Consider the following 14,224-nt stretch of genomic DNA (forward strand, 5'->3'; position numbering starts at 1 on the left):
CAGCGGGAGCCATGGCTGGGGATGTCGGCAGAGGCCTGCGGGACGCGCTCACTTGCCCCGTTTGCTCGGACCTTTTCCGGGATCCGGTGATGGTCTCCGGCTGCGGCCACAACCTTTGCCGGCCCTGCGCGGCCAAGTGCTGGGGGCGGCTGGAGAGGAGCCTGCGCTGCCCCCAGTGCCTGGAGCCCCTCCCGCTGCAGCGGCTGCTCCAGCCCAACGCGCTTCTGGGGAGCATCGCCGAGCGCATCCGCACGCAGGGCGGGACGCGGCTGGAATGGGCTCCGGCTCCGGGCGACGGCGCGAAGGGACGGAGCCCTGGGCAAGGAGGATCCACGTCCAGCATTGCGCCTGGTTCGGCCCCGATCGTGGGAACGGCAACGGGGGTGTTTTGGGGAATGTCTGTGAGCAGGAAAGATACTCCGGCATGGGATTAATGGAAGGATGGAATCCATTGGGCTTGGGGGGCCATGGAATGGGAGGACTGGCGGGAAGTGTTTGTAATCCTGGGGGGCAGCCTTTTCCGAGCCAGGGCCCTGCAGATGGGGGAGACGACAACACCCATCATCCCCCACCAGCATGGGATGCTGATGCTGATGGAGGTTGTAGTCCAACCCATCTGGAGGGCGCCAGGTTGGGAAGGTCTGTTCTGTATGGGGACATTTTCTCTCTCCATCGTTTGTATATCTCTGTGCTTCATGAAACCTCTCAGGAGGCTGTCAATTACAGCAGAAATTCTAAAGTTCCCAGTTGCCATTTTTAAAAGAACAACCCCAAAACTTTCTAGCTCTCATAGTAAATATTTCTATAAAACCAACAATAAAATATTGACAGCCAAATGCTATAAAACCAAGACTTTAATTTCTGATTGAAAACCAGATTGACAAAGTTTAGCTCCAGCAGCAATAATATATTTAGGGCGCAATCTTATGCATGTTTACATAGAAAAAAAGTCCTACAACTCCCAGCATTCCCTAGCCAGACATGCAAAGGATTGCAACCGGGTTTTTTTTATAAATTTCAAAAAGCATATGGAATGCCTTTCAGTGCCATTTCATGTTTAAATATCAATTTTAATTAAGTGCTGAAATGAATCACTGATTGAACCTGGGATTTTCTGAATGCAAGGCATGTGCGCTAAACTATGTGCATTAAGCTATGCTCCCTTCCCTGTGGGCAAAAAGGGAGTTAACTACATTCATAGCATTGGAGTCTGCAGACTTCGGAGATCTCTCTTGGAATTATGGAACGAGCACCCAGGGTGACTCCCCTGGCACCTCATCTGCTTATGTGCAGGCACCAGGCTGAGTCATTTCTTTGCTCAGGGATGGGGAGCATGTGGCTCTCCAGATGTTTTGGGATTGCAATTCCCATCACCTTCCACCAGTGCTATGCTGGCTAGGGCTAGCCTATGAACTGAAGACTTCCAAGCTCCTGCTTTATATATATTTACAGCATTTATCTACCGTCCCCCATCTAGACAGATTCCAGAGAAGTGAACAATAACAGATAAAAAGATAAAAGAATAAAATTCCATATTAAAAAATTATTATTAAAAAACAACAACCATACCCATAAAAACCGTGGCTGGCCAGTCAAGGAAAACTTTCTGAAATCCAGATGTTCTCAGGAGGTGCTGGAAACAACACGGTGTTGTAGCTTAAAGCTCTTAACTGACAATATGTAAGCCCTAAAAGAGGCATTTCAACTTTTTAGAACGGGAAAAAGCTGTACAAAGTCAGGGAACTGCTAAATGATTGTGGGGGGAGATGTGGGCCAGAGGAAGGGGTGGGCCATTTGGGGAACCCCAGAGTGCTGGATTGGGGGTGGGCATTTGGGGAACCCCAGAGTGCTGGATTGGGGGTGGGCATTTGGGGAACCCCAGAGTGCTGGATTGGGCGTGGCCATTTGGGGAACCCCAGATCGCTGGATTGGGACCCCAGGTGGGTCAGATTTGCCCCTGGGCTTGAGGGATTCCTAACAAAAGTTGGCTGCAGTTTACAAGAATCACCTGCCCTTTTTTCCAGGGAGAGACACTGGCGCACCAGGCTTCTTTGAGAAAAGAGGGAGAAGCCAAAACTAATGAAAAGCAGCAATGGGAGGAGCTGCTGGTAAGTATTTTAAACTAGGATTGAAACTTCCCAACCCCTGCTCCCCAGCAGAGCTCCTCTGCCCTTATTTTTATTTTGTTCATTACATTTTTATCCCGCTGTTCCTCCAAGGAACTCAGCACAGCATGTGAAGTTTCCCTCCCCCTGTTATCCTCACAACAGTCCTGTGAGGTAGATTGGGTTGAAAGATGGTGACTGGTCCCAGGTCACCGAAGCGAGCTCTTTTGGTTGAGTGCAGATTCATTTGAACTTGGTCCTTCTCAGCCTTGTCTGATGTGTGCTGACCAGTAACATATCACAGGCGGATCTCCGCAGGTTATCTTCAGAAAACTTCGGCTATGGGGCAGTATATAAATGTAATAAATAATAATAAGCTCTGGCGTGGGCTGGTCCATGAAGTCACAAAGAGTCGGAAGCGACTGAACGAATAAACAACAACAACAATAATAATAGCAAGCTGGGCATAATTAGGAAAGGAAGTGAAAATAAATCTGTCAATGGCTGGATTCGGATGACACGATAAGTGATGGGGATGGGGTGGGGAGGGGAGTCAATCGTTCGTTGTGTTATCATGTTGTGGGTGGGGGGCACACAATGGGCATACAACTCATGGTACGCTATTTTTTCCAGTTAACCCACGAGGAAAAACAACGGGCTGCTCTGTTGCTTATCCGGAGACCCGTTGATTAAAATGTCGTGTGGCGGGCTCTGTTGCGTGCACCGTGAGTTATTTCCATTGGCCACAGAGTTCTCCAGCAGGAGTGGCCAAAAGTGCTCTGACCACTCCTGTACAGCCGGCAGAACTTGCAATGCATGATGGGATAGGGCCGGAAGGACTGAGGGAGGAGCACTCACTGCCCGGAAGGACGCTGGGACTTTCAGCTGTGGGACGGGGGAGGGGAAACATGTCATATGGGGAGTACCTCTGAAATAAAGTTGTGTGTGTTGCCTCTTCCCCCTCCATTGCTGAAAGTGTCATCTGAACTGAGCCAATATCATGTGGCCCTTCTACAAATCCAGCCACACTTGGAATATGGTGTACAGTTTTGGTCACCACACCTCAAAAAGGATACACTCACCTCATGAAGCTGATTGGTGGGAGATTCAAGACAGAGAAAACGAACTACTTCTACGTGCAGCACATAATTAAGCTATGAAATTCACTTCGACAAGATGTAGTGATGGCCACCAATTTGGATGGCTTTAAAAGGAGGTTAGACAAATTCCTGAGGAAGGCTACCAATGGCCACTAGTCCGGATGCCTCTATGCTACCTCTAGTATCAGAGGGAGTAAGCTTATGTGCACCACTTGCTGGGGAACACAGGTGGGAGGCTGCTGTTGCACTCTGCTGTGGGTTTCCTGAGGGCAGCTGGTTGGCCACTGTGTGAACAGAATGCTGGACAAGATGGACCCTTGGTCGGGTCCAGCAGGGCTGTTCTTGGGTTCATAAGAGCTTCATCTGCTTGATTTCTGCTCAGCAGGCAGCTGTTAAAGACACAAGAGCTGTGCTATGAAAAAACATCGGCAACCCATCCTGGACCCCTTGAAACTCCAGGTTTTGTCACTGGCTTGATTTTGTTTGTTTGTTTGATTATGTAACTACAGAAGCAGATGGAGGCGGAAGAGCAGCAGGTTATCTGGGAATGGAAGGCGCTGCGCGAGTATTTGGCGGAGTGGGAAAGGCATTGGCTGACCCATTTGGAAGAGCTCAAGAGAGACATTGTCCGGGGAGGCTCTGAGCAAGTCTCCAGAGTGGCCAGCGAGGGTCCCCTGCTGCAGGAACTGCGTGGGGAGCAAGGAAGAGAGCAGCCGCCGAGCCAATGCTTGCGGGTAAGGCTGCGTAGCTCAGGGGTAGGGAACCTATGGTCCTCCAGATGATGTTGGACTTCAGCGCTCCCATTATCCTGGTCATTGGTCATGCTGGCTGGGGTTGATGGGAGTTGTAGTCTGACAACACCCACCAGGCCACAGGTTTCCCCCACCCTTGCTCTATAATAATAGATAGGAAGGATCACAATGCCCATCTGCCCCAACCACAATTACCTGCATTTGAGACCGCCCCTGTGACTAATGCTTTGATAGCAGTTAAATCGGCAGTAATTAGCACATAATCCTGTAACTTCTGTATCTGATTTCCCCAGATTTATTGTCAGAGGCACAGGAGTAGGGTGGACCATTTTTTTCTGACCAACTTTCTTCTGCATAGGAACGTAGGAAGCTGCCTTCTACTGAGTCAGACCGCTGTTCCATCTTAGGGTGACCCTATGGAAAGGAGGACAGGGCTCCTGTATCTTTAACAGCTGTATAGAAAAGGGAATTTCAGCAGGTGTCTTTTGTATGCGTGCAGCACCTGGTGAAATTCCCTCTTCATCACAACAGTTAAATGCCGTTAAAGCTGCAGGAGCCCTGCCCTCTTTTGCATCTGGTCACTCAAGTATAGCTCCTGCAGCTTTCATTGTTGTGATGAATTTCATCAGGTGCTGCATGCATACAAATGGCACCTGCTGAACTTCCCTTGTCAATACTTCTGTTAAAGGTCCAGAAGCCCTGTCCTTCTTTCCACATGGTCACCCTATCTAGCCCAGTATTGTCAACACTGACTGGCAGCAACGGCTCTTCAGGGTTTCAGGCAGGATTCCTTCTTAGCCCTCCCTGTGATGCCAGGGATTGAACCTGGGACACAGACACAGACCACACTTCCTTTCTTCATAATTTTCTTCTCTCTTTCCTTCCAGGGTGTTGGAAGCAGTGGGAGCAGGTAAGTCTTGGGCTGTTCCCCCTCCTGCTCTTCTGGGTTTCTAATTAGCGGAGAAAAGACTGAGGGGTTTTGCGATCATTCCTCTTCTCCTCTTCTGCCCCCGCTGCACCGCCCAGCATGGAGGATGGAGTGCTAAAGACAGACCTCACCGTGGCAGAGCTGAAGCAGAGGCTCAGCAATTTCTCCCAGAAACGGGCCGTCCTGCAAGAGGCGTTGCTGCAATTGAAAGGTAAGCGGGAGCCCAGCTGTCTTCCTTATTCCAGGAGACTGGGGGATTTGTGTGGATAGCGCAGCCCTGCAGATGGGGCTGATGGTGTGGCTTTATGAATATATGAAGCTGGCTTATACAGAGTCAGACCACTCGTCCTCTCCGGGATGAGATACGTTATTTTAAATTTATTTTTAAAATGTATTCATTTTTTCATTAATTCATACATGCATTCATTCATAAATATTATTTATAAACCACTTTTTGAGCCAAGCCTTCACAAAGCAACATACAAAAAGGAATGTTTCAAGACACAATGAGGTACATCAGATGGGTACACGTTTAGTAGGACACAGCATGGCCGCCCCCCAGCCCTAGAATCCACTGTGGCTTGCACCTCCTCCCCTGCTGCCAGAAGTGCACGCCTAGTTTCCCAGCAGAATCACTGGGGACCTGGTGGTAAGGGAGTAGCCACCGTGGTGTGCATGATGCCCACCTCTGTACTAGCAAGAAAGCTGCTGTGAATTGCCCACGCCATTCACATCCTTAAGGAAAGGTGGCAGTGAAGGATTTGAAAGCCCTCTAAAAGGCCTGTACTGAAGGGGCTACGGGTAAATCAGCCAGAAAAGAGTCCCAGAACTGTGGGGTCACACTGGCTGCAAAATGCACTTTTAGCTCCCCACCCCCTTGCCTCAAAATCACTGGATAAAAGGCCTGAGGCAAACTCTTATACCTGTCTTGCAGGTTGTTTAATTTGGTTTTCTTAGAAGAGCAGCCCACCCCGGAGTGGGGAGGAAGGGAGATCAAGAGCTACGGGTCACAACTTCTATGAATTTACACTACAATCTCAGTTGCCTGGACCAGCAACCCTCTGGGATTATGCTGCCTCCTAAATAATGGCTTTAATAATCATTGGGGATCCATCTTCCAGTGTGGGGCCTGAAATCTTTACTCCCTGCCTTTCTTCTTTTCCACCCCCAGAAGATCTCCAGCTGGAAATGGACGGAAATGGTACGTGACCATCTCTGGGCCAATGGAGAGATCACCCCAAAGAGCAATGGTGAAGGAAGAAGGCGATCCGGCCATCCCAATATTTCTTCCTTTGCTTTGTTTTGCTCCTTTTCTTCATAGGCAGATGCCTTTATGTCAAGTCACAGCCCTAGTCCATCTAGTTCAGTGTTGTCAACACTGACTGGCAGTGACTATCTAGGGTTTCAGGTAGGGGGCTTTTCCAGTCCTACCTAAAGAGGCCGGGGACTGAATCGGAGACCTTCTGCACACAGAGCATGTGGTCTGGCACTGAACTACAGCCTTTGGATGGGGAATGGATCCTTGCAAGTTTTAAATCTCCCCCTCCCCAACTGATCCTAGCAAGTTTGAAATCCTTGCAAGTTTTTAATCACCTGATCCTTGCAAGTTTGAAATCTCTCCCTCCTCATCTGGGCTTTCAGTTCAATCCTTGATGAATTTCCATAAAGTAGCAAGCCTACCTGGATTCAGAGTTTCACACGTCCTTCAATCCAAGCTTTTAAAGTTCTAGAGAGTCCAATGGGACGATAAGAGTTCTCTGTGCTAAATCCTTCTTTTGCCCAGGTCTTTGAACCTTGCTTGGAAAGGAGAAGAGTCCCACTGGGGCTGGTTGATGGGAAATGAAGTTCCTGACCCTAACAGTTCTGTTGGATTCAGTTACAATTGAAATACTCACACATTGATTCTTCCCATCCACGCCAGTATGCTCCTTCCCTCCAACAAAGAAAACATGAACTTGAAAAGAATTTATCTCAAGGAAAGGAAAATCTACAGACAGAGGACAAACTACTTGTAGTCTGGACTTTGTCATCAGGCATGGGGATTTCAAACAAGTAAAAGCATAACTGTTGAAACACTAAAATGATGATGACTAGATAGGCTGGGCTCACCATATAAAGCAGCCTTCCCCAACCTGGCAGGTTGGACTACAGTTCCCATCACCCACAGCTGCCTGGCTAATGATGGGAGTTGTAGTTCAACACGTGTGGAGGGTGTCAGCTTTGGGAGGGCTGCTAAGTGGGGTGGCCATGGCCCCTCCCTCCTGAATTCCACCCGTGTTGCAAAATCTCGTGAGGAAAGATCTTGTGTGTTGCATTTTTCCTGCCCCCTTTGGCAGTGTGTTACGTTTGGGTTCATCCAGAAAAAGCAACATGTCCAGAATGTAAACCTTTCATTCTATAGTCTTGTGCATATTATATACACATGCGCACAGATACTCCTACACGAGATATTACGTGGAGTTTTATGTTGCGTTTTCCTCCCCTGCCACATTGGAAGTGGGAAGTGCAGGGTAGGTTGAGCTAGCATTCGAACTTGAAATGTAGAACTCCGTCTTGAATGTGTATACCCAGGGCTGGTGCCAGACTATTTTGTGCAAGGCGAGCTACTTGCGCACCCCCCCCCCCAAAAAAAATTGCCAACTTCAGTTTAGAGAGGCTGGCGGGGGAAAGCCCCCAAAGAAGGTTGCAGACAATGAGGGGAGGGGGTAGGCGGCGGTGGTGGTGGTGAGAACACAGAAGCAGCAGCCCGGCTTGGGTGCTGTGCTGTGCTCAGGCTGCCTTTGTTTCATTCCTTCATTCACTCACTCTCTGGTCGCCAGCTAGACTTCTCCTCAGCAGCGCTCTGCCGCCACTGCCGGCTCTCGAGTGCCACCGCTCCAGGACCCAGCTTCTGCGCTCCCCGGAGCCAGGCTGCACCCCTCCCCGCAGGGAAGGAAAGAAGATGGGCAGTTCTGGGGTCCAGTTCTGGGCTCCACAATTCAAGAACGACGCAGACAAGCTGGAGCGTGTTCAGAGGAGGGCAACCAGGATGATCAGGGGTCTGGAAACAAAGCCCTATGAAGAGAGAGAGACTGAAAGAACTGGGCATGTTTAGCCTGGAGAAGAGAAGATGGAGGGGAGACATGATAGCACTCTTTAAATACTTAAAAGGTTGTCAACACAGAGGAGGGCCAGGATCTCTTCTCGATCCTCCCAGAGTGCAGGACACGGAATAACGGGCTCAAGTTAAAGGAAGCCAGATTCTAGCTGGACATCAGGAAAAACTTCCTGACTGCTAGAGCAGTACGACAATGGAATCAGTTACCTAGGGAGGTTGTGGGCTCTCCCACACTAGAGACATTCAAGAGGCAGCTGGACAACCATCTGTCAGGGATGCTTTAGGGTGGATTCCTGCATTGAGCAGGGGGTTGGACTCGATGGCCTTGTAGGCCCCTTCCAACTCTGCTAGTCTACGATTCTATGGGAAGGCGGGCTCCAGGCAACACCAAGCGAGGCTCTTCCCCAGTATGGCTTTGGCTGGCTGGCTTGCTGAGGGCAGTACTGCGCCCCTCTGAGGTCTGCACCCTAGGCGGGTGCCTTGTTGGCCTAATGGTTAAGCTGTATACCAAATCTCAAATCTGCCATCTCGATGTTCAGTGAAGCTAATGAGTTAGAAACAAAGAATGTTACCAAAGGGAAGGTTAAACCAAAGGCCCTGTTTCACTTGGCCAACTGAGTAGCTTTCTCTCCCCAGCTGATGACTCATTTGGTCCTTTGTACTGAATGAAATGCCTGCCCCATGCTAGAGCCAGTGGTAATGAGCCATTTCCCTCCAACACCATCTGGTCCCATGGCTAAAGACTCTTTTGTTATCTCCCCCCCCCCCCGCCCCATCTTGCTCAGGCTACAGAATAGCATCATCCTTTCAGTCCACACTCATCCACCCTCCCCAAGAAGACGGCAGGGAAACATCTGCAGCAGAGATGATTCAGGTACATGATCTCCAGAGAGTAACAAACATGAATGCTCTTTAATTTCCAAAGTTCAGAGGTGAGTGTGAATCCTTTTGTAGCCAAACAGCACCATCTGCGTGCATGAGAGGGAGATATCTGCAGGCTTGGGGAAACCCCGAGGTTTCCAGAACTACCAAAAAGATATTTGGGGAGGGGGGGAAAACTGGGGTGGGATAAGATGATACTTGAAACAGCCTAGTGAGCATGCTCAGTGGCCACGGAATGGTGTTTGTTTGTTGTGGGAGGGGAACTGGAATGGAGATGGTATGGAGTAGGAGATGAAATGGAGTCTCCTGAAAGAGGGCATGGCTGGCTTGCTCGCTGGAACACTGTACAGGAGCACTCCCAACACTTTGTTGCAGTTCCCACTTACGTGGGTTTGCAGAGAATGAACAAGGTTAGTCAAGGGTGACAGAGGGTGAAATAAATCTCTTGAAACTGGCTGGATGAGGCCCCTGCTTAATAAGAACCACAGGCACTTAATCCAGGTCAGGAAATATCCCCCAAATCATGCTGCCTGTATTAACTCCATGTTCGCCATTAAATTGTAGGACCTCTTCTGTCTAAAGATGCATAGGATTGCACCCTTAATATTGCTGTGCTTTTATAATGATATAATTGTTGTAAACCACTTTGTATTTGTTTGTTTTTAAAGTGGGAAACAGTGTAGAAGGGTTTTTAAATGAATAAAGGGAAGATTTCAGCTTTTGTTTCAACATCTGTCCCTTAATTATCATGATTGCAGAGAAACACTTCTGAAAAACACCGTGTACCTGATGAAGAAACAAAGGGGCCCTTTTTCGACAGACCTTCTAATCTACAGGTTGATGCCTGCCTCTCCACATCTTTGCCCGTTTTCTCTTAGGAAAGTTAAAAATGCATGTGTTGGGGCTAGTGCAGGGGTGATTAATCTCTTTCAGCCCAGGGGCCAAATTCTGTTTTGGATAGGGTGACCATATTTAAAGGAGGACAGGGCTCCTGTATCTTTAACCGTTGTGCAGAAAAGGGAATTTCAGCAGGTGTCCTTTGTAGGTATGCAGCACCTGGTGGAATCCCCTCTTCATCACAACAGTTAAAGCTGCAGGAGCCCTGCCCTCTTTTGCATCTGGTCATGCTAGGCAGGGCTCCTGCAGCTTTAACTGTTATGATGAAGAGGGGATTCCACCAGGTGCTGTGTGCATACAAATGGCACCTGCTGAAATTGCCTTTTCTATACAACTGTTAAAGGTACAGGAGCCCTGTCCTCCTTTCCAATATGGCCACCCTAGCCAGCACCAATTTCTTCAGCTCTCTCCCATTACCAACCAACAAACTTCCCCATGGCAACATTCCTTCCTCCATGCCTGCTTACTTCCAAACTCCCCAGTTTTGCTTGAACTGGCCATTGTAAGAACATGCGTGTGCTTTCTTCAGTAAGGCCAAGCACAGAGTTCTGGCCATTATCATAGTGGGGAACCACTGCCCCCCCCTTTTTTTATGGGCTCAGATATTTCTCCGGGTTCTTATTTTTGTCCACATCTGTAGGATAAGTCTTTTTCATTTAAGCTCTTAGCATTCCTTCTGTAAAGATACAATCTTTATTTGCAGTCAACACTCAACAGACCATTATTATAGCCAGACGTTAATAAAAATACATGATGGTAAAAAGAAAGGATACGACATCTGTAAAAAATGCTAATCAGTAGATTTAAAGAAATGATCAAACATAGTAGTCTAATGAGAATAGCCAGATTCAGAAATTTGGCCACTTGCTCAGTTATAGGATTATTGGTACCCTGGAGTAAAATAATCATAAGAGACTCAGGAGAGCGACCAGGGAAACACTGTATAATAGGACATATTAGGTCTTTCAGGCCTCTTGATAATAACTGCAGTAGAATAGAACATGCAAGATGGACTCCACCTCGGCATCATTACAGTGGCAGCATCTATTATTCATTGGGATTTTCTTGAATCTGCCCTCTAATAGCTTGAAGGGGAACCTTCTGTTAGGAATCGAGCAGGATTTGTTTTGCCACCTTGCCCTGACAACAGTAGGTTGAGCAGCAGGTTCTAATTTGAGGTTCTTGGTGCTTCAGGAATTGACAACCTTCAAGAGAGCCTCTGTGCTTTCACAAGGATCGCAGTTGGACTTCCCTGCTATTCCCAGGAGGATCAAGGAAGAGGAGGAGGAAGCTAGCATCATTGCAGGTAGGAGCTTCATACCCCATTTTTTTTTCACTGCCACGTCACCGTGCAGCACTAAGGCCAGTGGATGAAAGATGTTTTATTATTTATTTATTTATTACATTTCTATACCACCCAATAGCCAGAGCTCTCTGGGCGGTTCACAAAAATTAAAAACATTCAAGGTATAAAACAACAGTATAAAACCATAATATAAAATACAATATAAAAGCTCAACCAGATAAAAACAGCAGCGATGCAAAATTACAAATTTAAAACACCCAATTTAAAATTTATTTATAGACTGTTAAAATGCTGGGAGAATAAAAAGGTCTTCACCTTTTTAAGGACAATGACACTGTTTAACAGGTTATCAAAAAAAATTGAGAGTCATAGATTTGGAGATTAAAAACAATAACAACCAAGTTTCTAGTCCCCATGGCTGTGGTGTAGCAAACTTGGGAACAGATGAAACTGCAGGCAAATATGCCCTGTTCCAGTGGAATATGCATGGCGCAGCTGGAGCTGAGCATGTGGGAGCCTCTCTTAAAGGGAACTTCTTCGTGACTCGCTGTTTGGAGAATGAGGAGTGGGGGAGAGCTAAATACGCTACACCTCCTGGTCAGCTAATTGCCACCTTGGGTACCAGCGATAGGCAGAGTATAAGTCAGGGATGGCCAACTTGTTGTCCACCAGGCGGTTTGGCCTACAACTCTCATGATCCCTAACCATTGGCTATGCTGGCTAAGGCTGATGGGAGCTGTGGGCCAAAACCTCTGGAGGGACACACGTTGCCCACTCCTGATCTACATTAATGGTACTAGATATTATTACTATTACTATTAATATTAATATTATTATTATTAATAATAATACATTTATTGCTTACCCACCTCTCCCTCGGGGTTGAGGCGGGGAACAATACCAAATATAAAAATACTATAAAATATATAAAACTGATTAAAAACATAAAACTAATACATTATTAATCATGCCTTTCCATTGCTGGAATTCACTGCCACAAGTTGTAGCGATGGCCACCAATTTGGATGGCTTTAAAAGGGGGTTGGAAAAATTCCTGGAGGAGAAGGCCATCAATGGCTACTTGTCCTGATGGCTATGTGTCACCTCCTATGTAGACCAGTTGCTAGGGAACATGCGTGGGAGGGTGCTGTTGCACCTGTGTCCTGTTTCTGGGTTTCCCGTGGGCAGCTGGTGGGCCACTGTGTGAACAGAGTGCTGGACTAGATGGACCCTTGGTCTGATCCAGTGTGGCTCTTCTTATGTTCTTATTGTTCTTCTCTTTTCCCATTTTCTCTTTTTATTCCAACAGACATGACACTATTGGATGCAATTAAGGAAGAGAATCCTCCGCATAGTGGTCCTGAGACAGTGGTACCACCTGTCACAAGATGGCAAAGGTCAGAAGGCACCACTTCCCAGAGCTGTGTGCAGAGAGATGCAAGCCAAACCGCCTTTGCGCCCAAGGGGCAGCAGGGATACCATCTGGCGAAGAACAGTGGCCAGTCTGCTTGGTCCAAGCGCGGCTGTGGAGATGCAGCCGTTCGAAAGAGGAATGAGAAATGTTACCCGTGCCCTGAATGTGGCAAAACCTTCCGGCAGTTCGGGGTCCTGATCACGCACCACCGCCTGCACACGGGCGAGAAGCCCTACAGCTGCGCGTACTGCGCAAAGGGCTTCAGCGATTACTCTAACCTGATTGCCCACCAAAGAACCCACACCGGGGAGAAACCCTACCGCTGTGCCGACTGCGGGAAAAGCTTCACGCGTAGCACGACCCTCACCATCCACCAGAGAGGCCACACGCGGGAGAAGCCCTACCCCTGCCCTCAGTGTGGGAAGCGCTTCAGCCGGGCCTCAAACCTCACTATCCACCAGAGAACTCACGCAGGAGAGAAAAAACACACGCCGCGGTCCTGACAAAGGGGGAAAATGAACACACAGCTCGGGCCTGATCGAATGCACCAGGAAACCCAAGCAAGGAGGCCCAATGAGCCAAGCCACTGAACAATCTATTGGCATGTGCGCCTTCGAAGGTTCAGCCCACGCTGAGTTCCCTGGCTGAGTAACCCTTGCTCTGTGTCAACTGGATTGTTCTTCCTTGCAGAAAGCCAACTTTTCAAGATTAGGAATCGAAACCCTTTAAAGGTCATACAAATAGACAAGAGCGTTTTTTTGGCTGCTGCAGCTTACTTCGTAATACTGTCGGGGTGAGGAGAAGTCAAGCCCGCCTGGATTCCTTCCTCTTACCAGCTGCCATGGGTGACTGGGGAGTAGGGCAAAATGTGACTCAATTCAGGACCTTGTGCGGTTGTCTTGATATTGTTCTCACCCACCTTGAGCTCTTGGGATGGGGCAGGATGTATACTCAAGAAGACAGATAAAGACGAGGAAGGGCTGTAGCTCAGTGGTAGAGCGCCTGCTTTGCATGCAGAAGGTCCCAGGTTCGATCCCTGGCATCTTCTAGTAAAGTTGAGAAAGGTCTCCTGTCTGGAACCCCACAGAGCTGCTGCCAGGCTGTAGACCAGCATTTTCTAACTTGGTACTTTCCCAGATGTCTAGCATGGTCAAATCCTATGCTGGCTGAGGATGATGGGAGTTGTAGTCAAACACAGATAGAGAGGGTAAGATTAGGGAAGATTGATGTAGACAGTACTGTGCTAGAAGGATCAAAGGTCTGACTCCGTATAAGTGGGGTGACCATACAGAAAGGAGGACAACACTCTTGTATCTTTAACAGTTGTATAGAAAAGGGAATTTCAGCAGGTGTCATTTGTATATATGCAGCACCTGGTGAAATTTCCTCTTCATCACCACAGTTAAAGCTGCAGGCACTATACTAAAGAGGGCAGGGCTCCTACAGCTTTAACTGTTGTGATGAAGGGGGAATTTCACCAGGTGCTGCCTGCATACAAATGACACTTGCTGAAATTCCCTTTTCAATACAACTGTTAAAGATACAGGAGCCCTGTCCTCCTTTCTACAGGGTCACCCTAAGTACCTGGCAGCTTTTTATATCCATGTCCTTCTAGCCCAGGGGGCCAAATCTGGCCCTCCTGGGATCTCAGTACGTTCCTCCAGGGTGCCTGAGATGGCTGTGCTTCCTTTCCCTGGCTCCACCCCTTTTCCTCCAACCACCAATCATTGGATGGTTTCCCGG

At 48.1% G+C, this 14,224-nt stretch overlaps 1 protein-coding gene and 1 non-coding gene across 2 annotated transcripts; both read left to right on the forward strand.

Moving 5' to 3' along the window:
* LOC134396865 (zinc finger protein 397-like) lies at positions 1-13,959 on the forward strand. Its single transcript, XM_063123457.1, has 10 exons — positions 1-401; positions 2,025-2,108; positions 3,715-3,939; positions 4,845-4,867; positions 4,984-5,096; positions 6,057-6,086; positions 8,768-8,856; positions 9,623-9,700; positions 10,956-11,067; positions 12,377-13,959. The coding sequence occupies exons 1-10, from the start codon at positions 12-14 to the stop codon at positions 12,982-12,984; spliced, it is 1,752 nt and encodes a 583-aa protein (XP_062979527.1). The 5' UTR covers positions 1-11; the 3' UTR covers positions 12,985-13,959.
* Positions 13,456-13,529, forward strand: TRNAA-UGC (transfer RNA alanine (anticodon UGC)). Its single transcript has one exon. It is a non-coding gene; the product is annotated as a tRNA-Ala (tRNA).
* Positions 13,960-14,224: the final 265 nt, after the last annotated feature.

This window comes from Elgaria multicarinata, chromosome 3 (assembly GCF_023053635.1).
Source record: "Elgaria multicarinata webbii isolate HBS135686 ecotype San Diego chromosome 3, rElgMul1.1.pri, whole genome shotgun sequence".
Classification (NCBI taxonomy): domain Eukaryota; kingdom Metazoa; phylum Chordata; class Lepidosauria; order Squamata; family Anguidae; genus Elgaria; species Elgaria multicarinata.

What these genes read in the sequence shown, in the direction of transcription:
- LOC134396865 (XM_063123457.1), top strand. Translation starts at nt 12, where the DNA reads ATGGCTGGGGATGTCGGCAGAGGCCTGCGGGACGCGCTCACTTGCCCC. An exon ending in GGGTGTTTTGGGGAATGTCT is followed by an intron (nt 402 to 2,024) that starts GTGAGCAGGAAA and finishes CCTTTTTTCCAG; the next exon opens with GGAGAGACACTGGCGCACCA. An exon ending in GGAAGCTAGCATCATTGCAG is followed by an intron (nt 11,068 to 12,376) that starts GTAGGAGCTTCA and finishes TTATTCCAACAG; the next exon opens with ACATGACACTATTGGATGCA.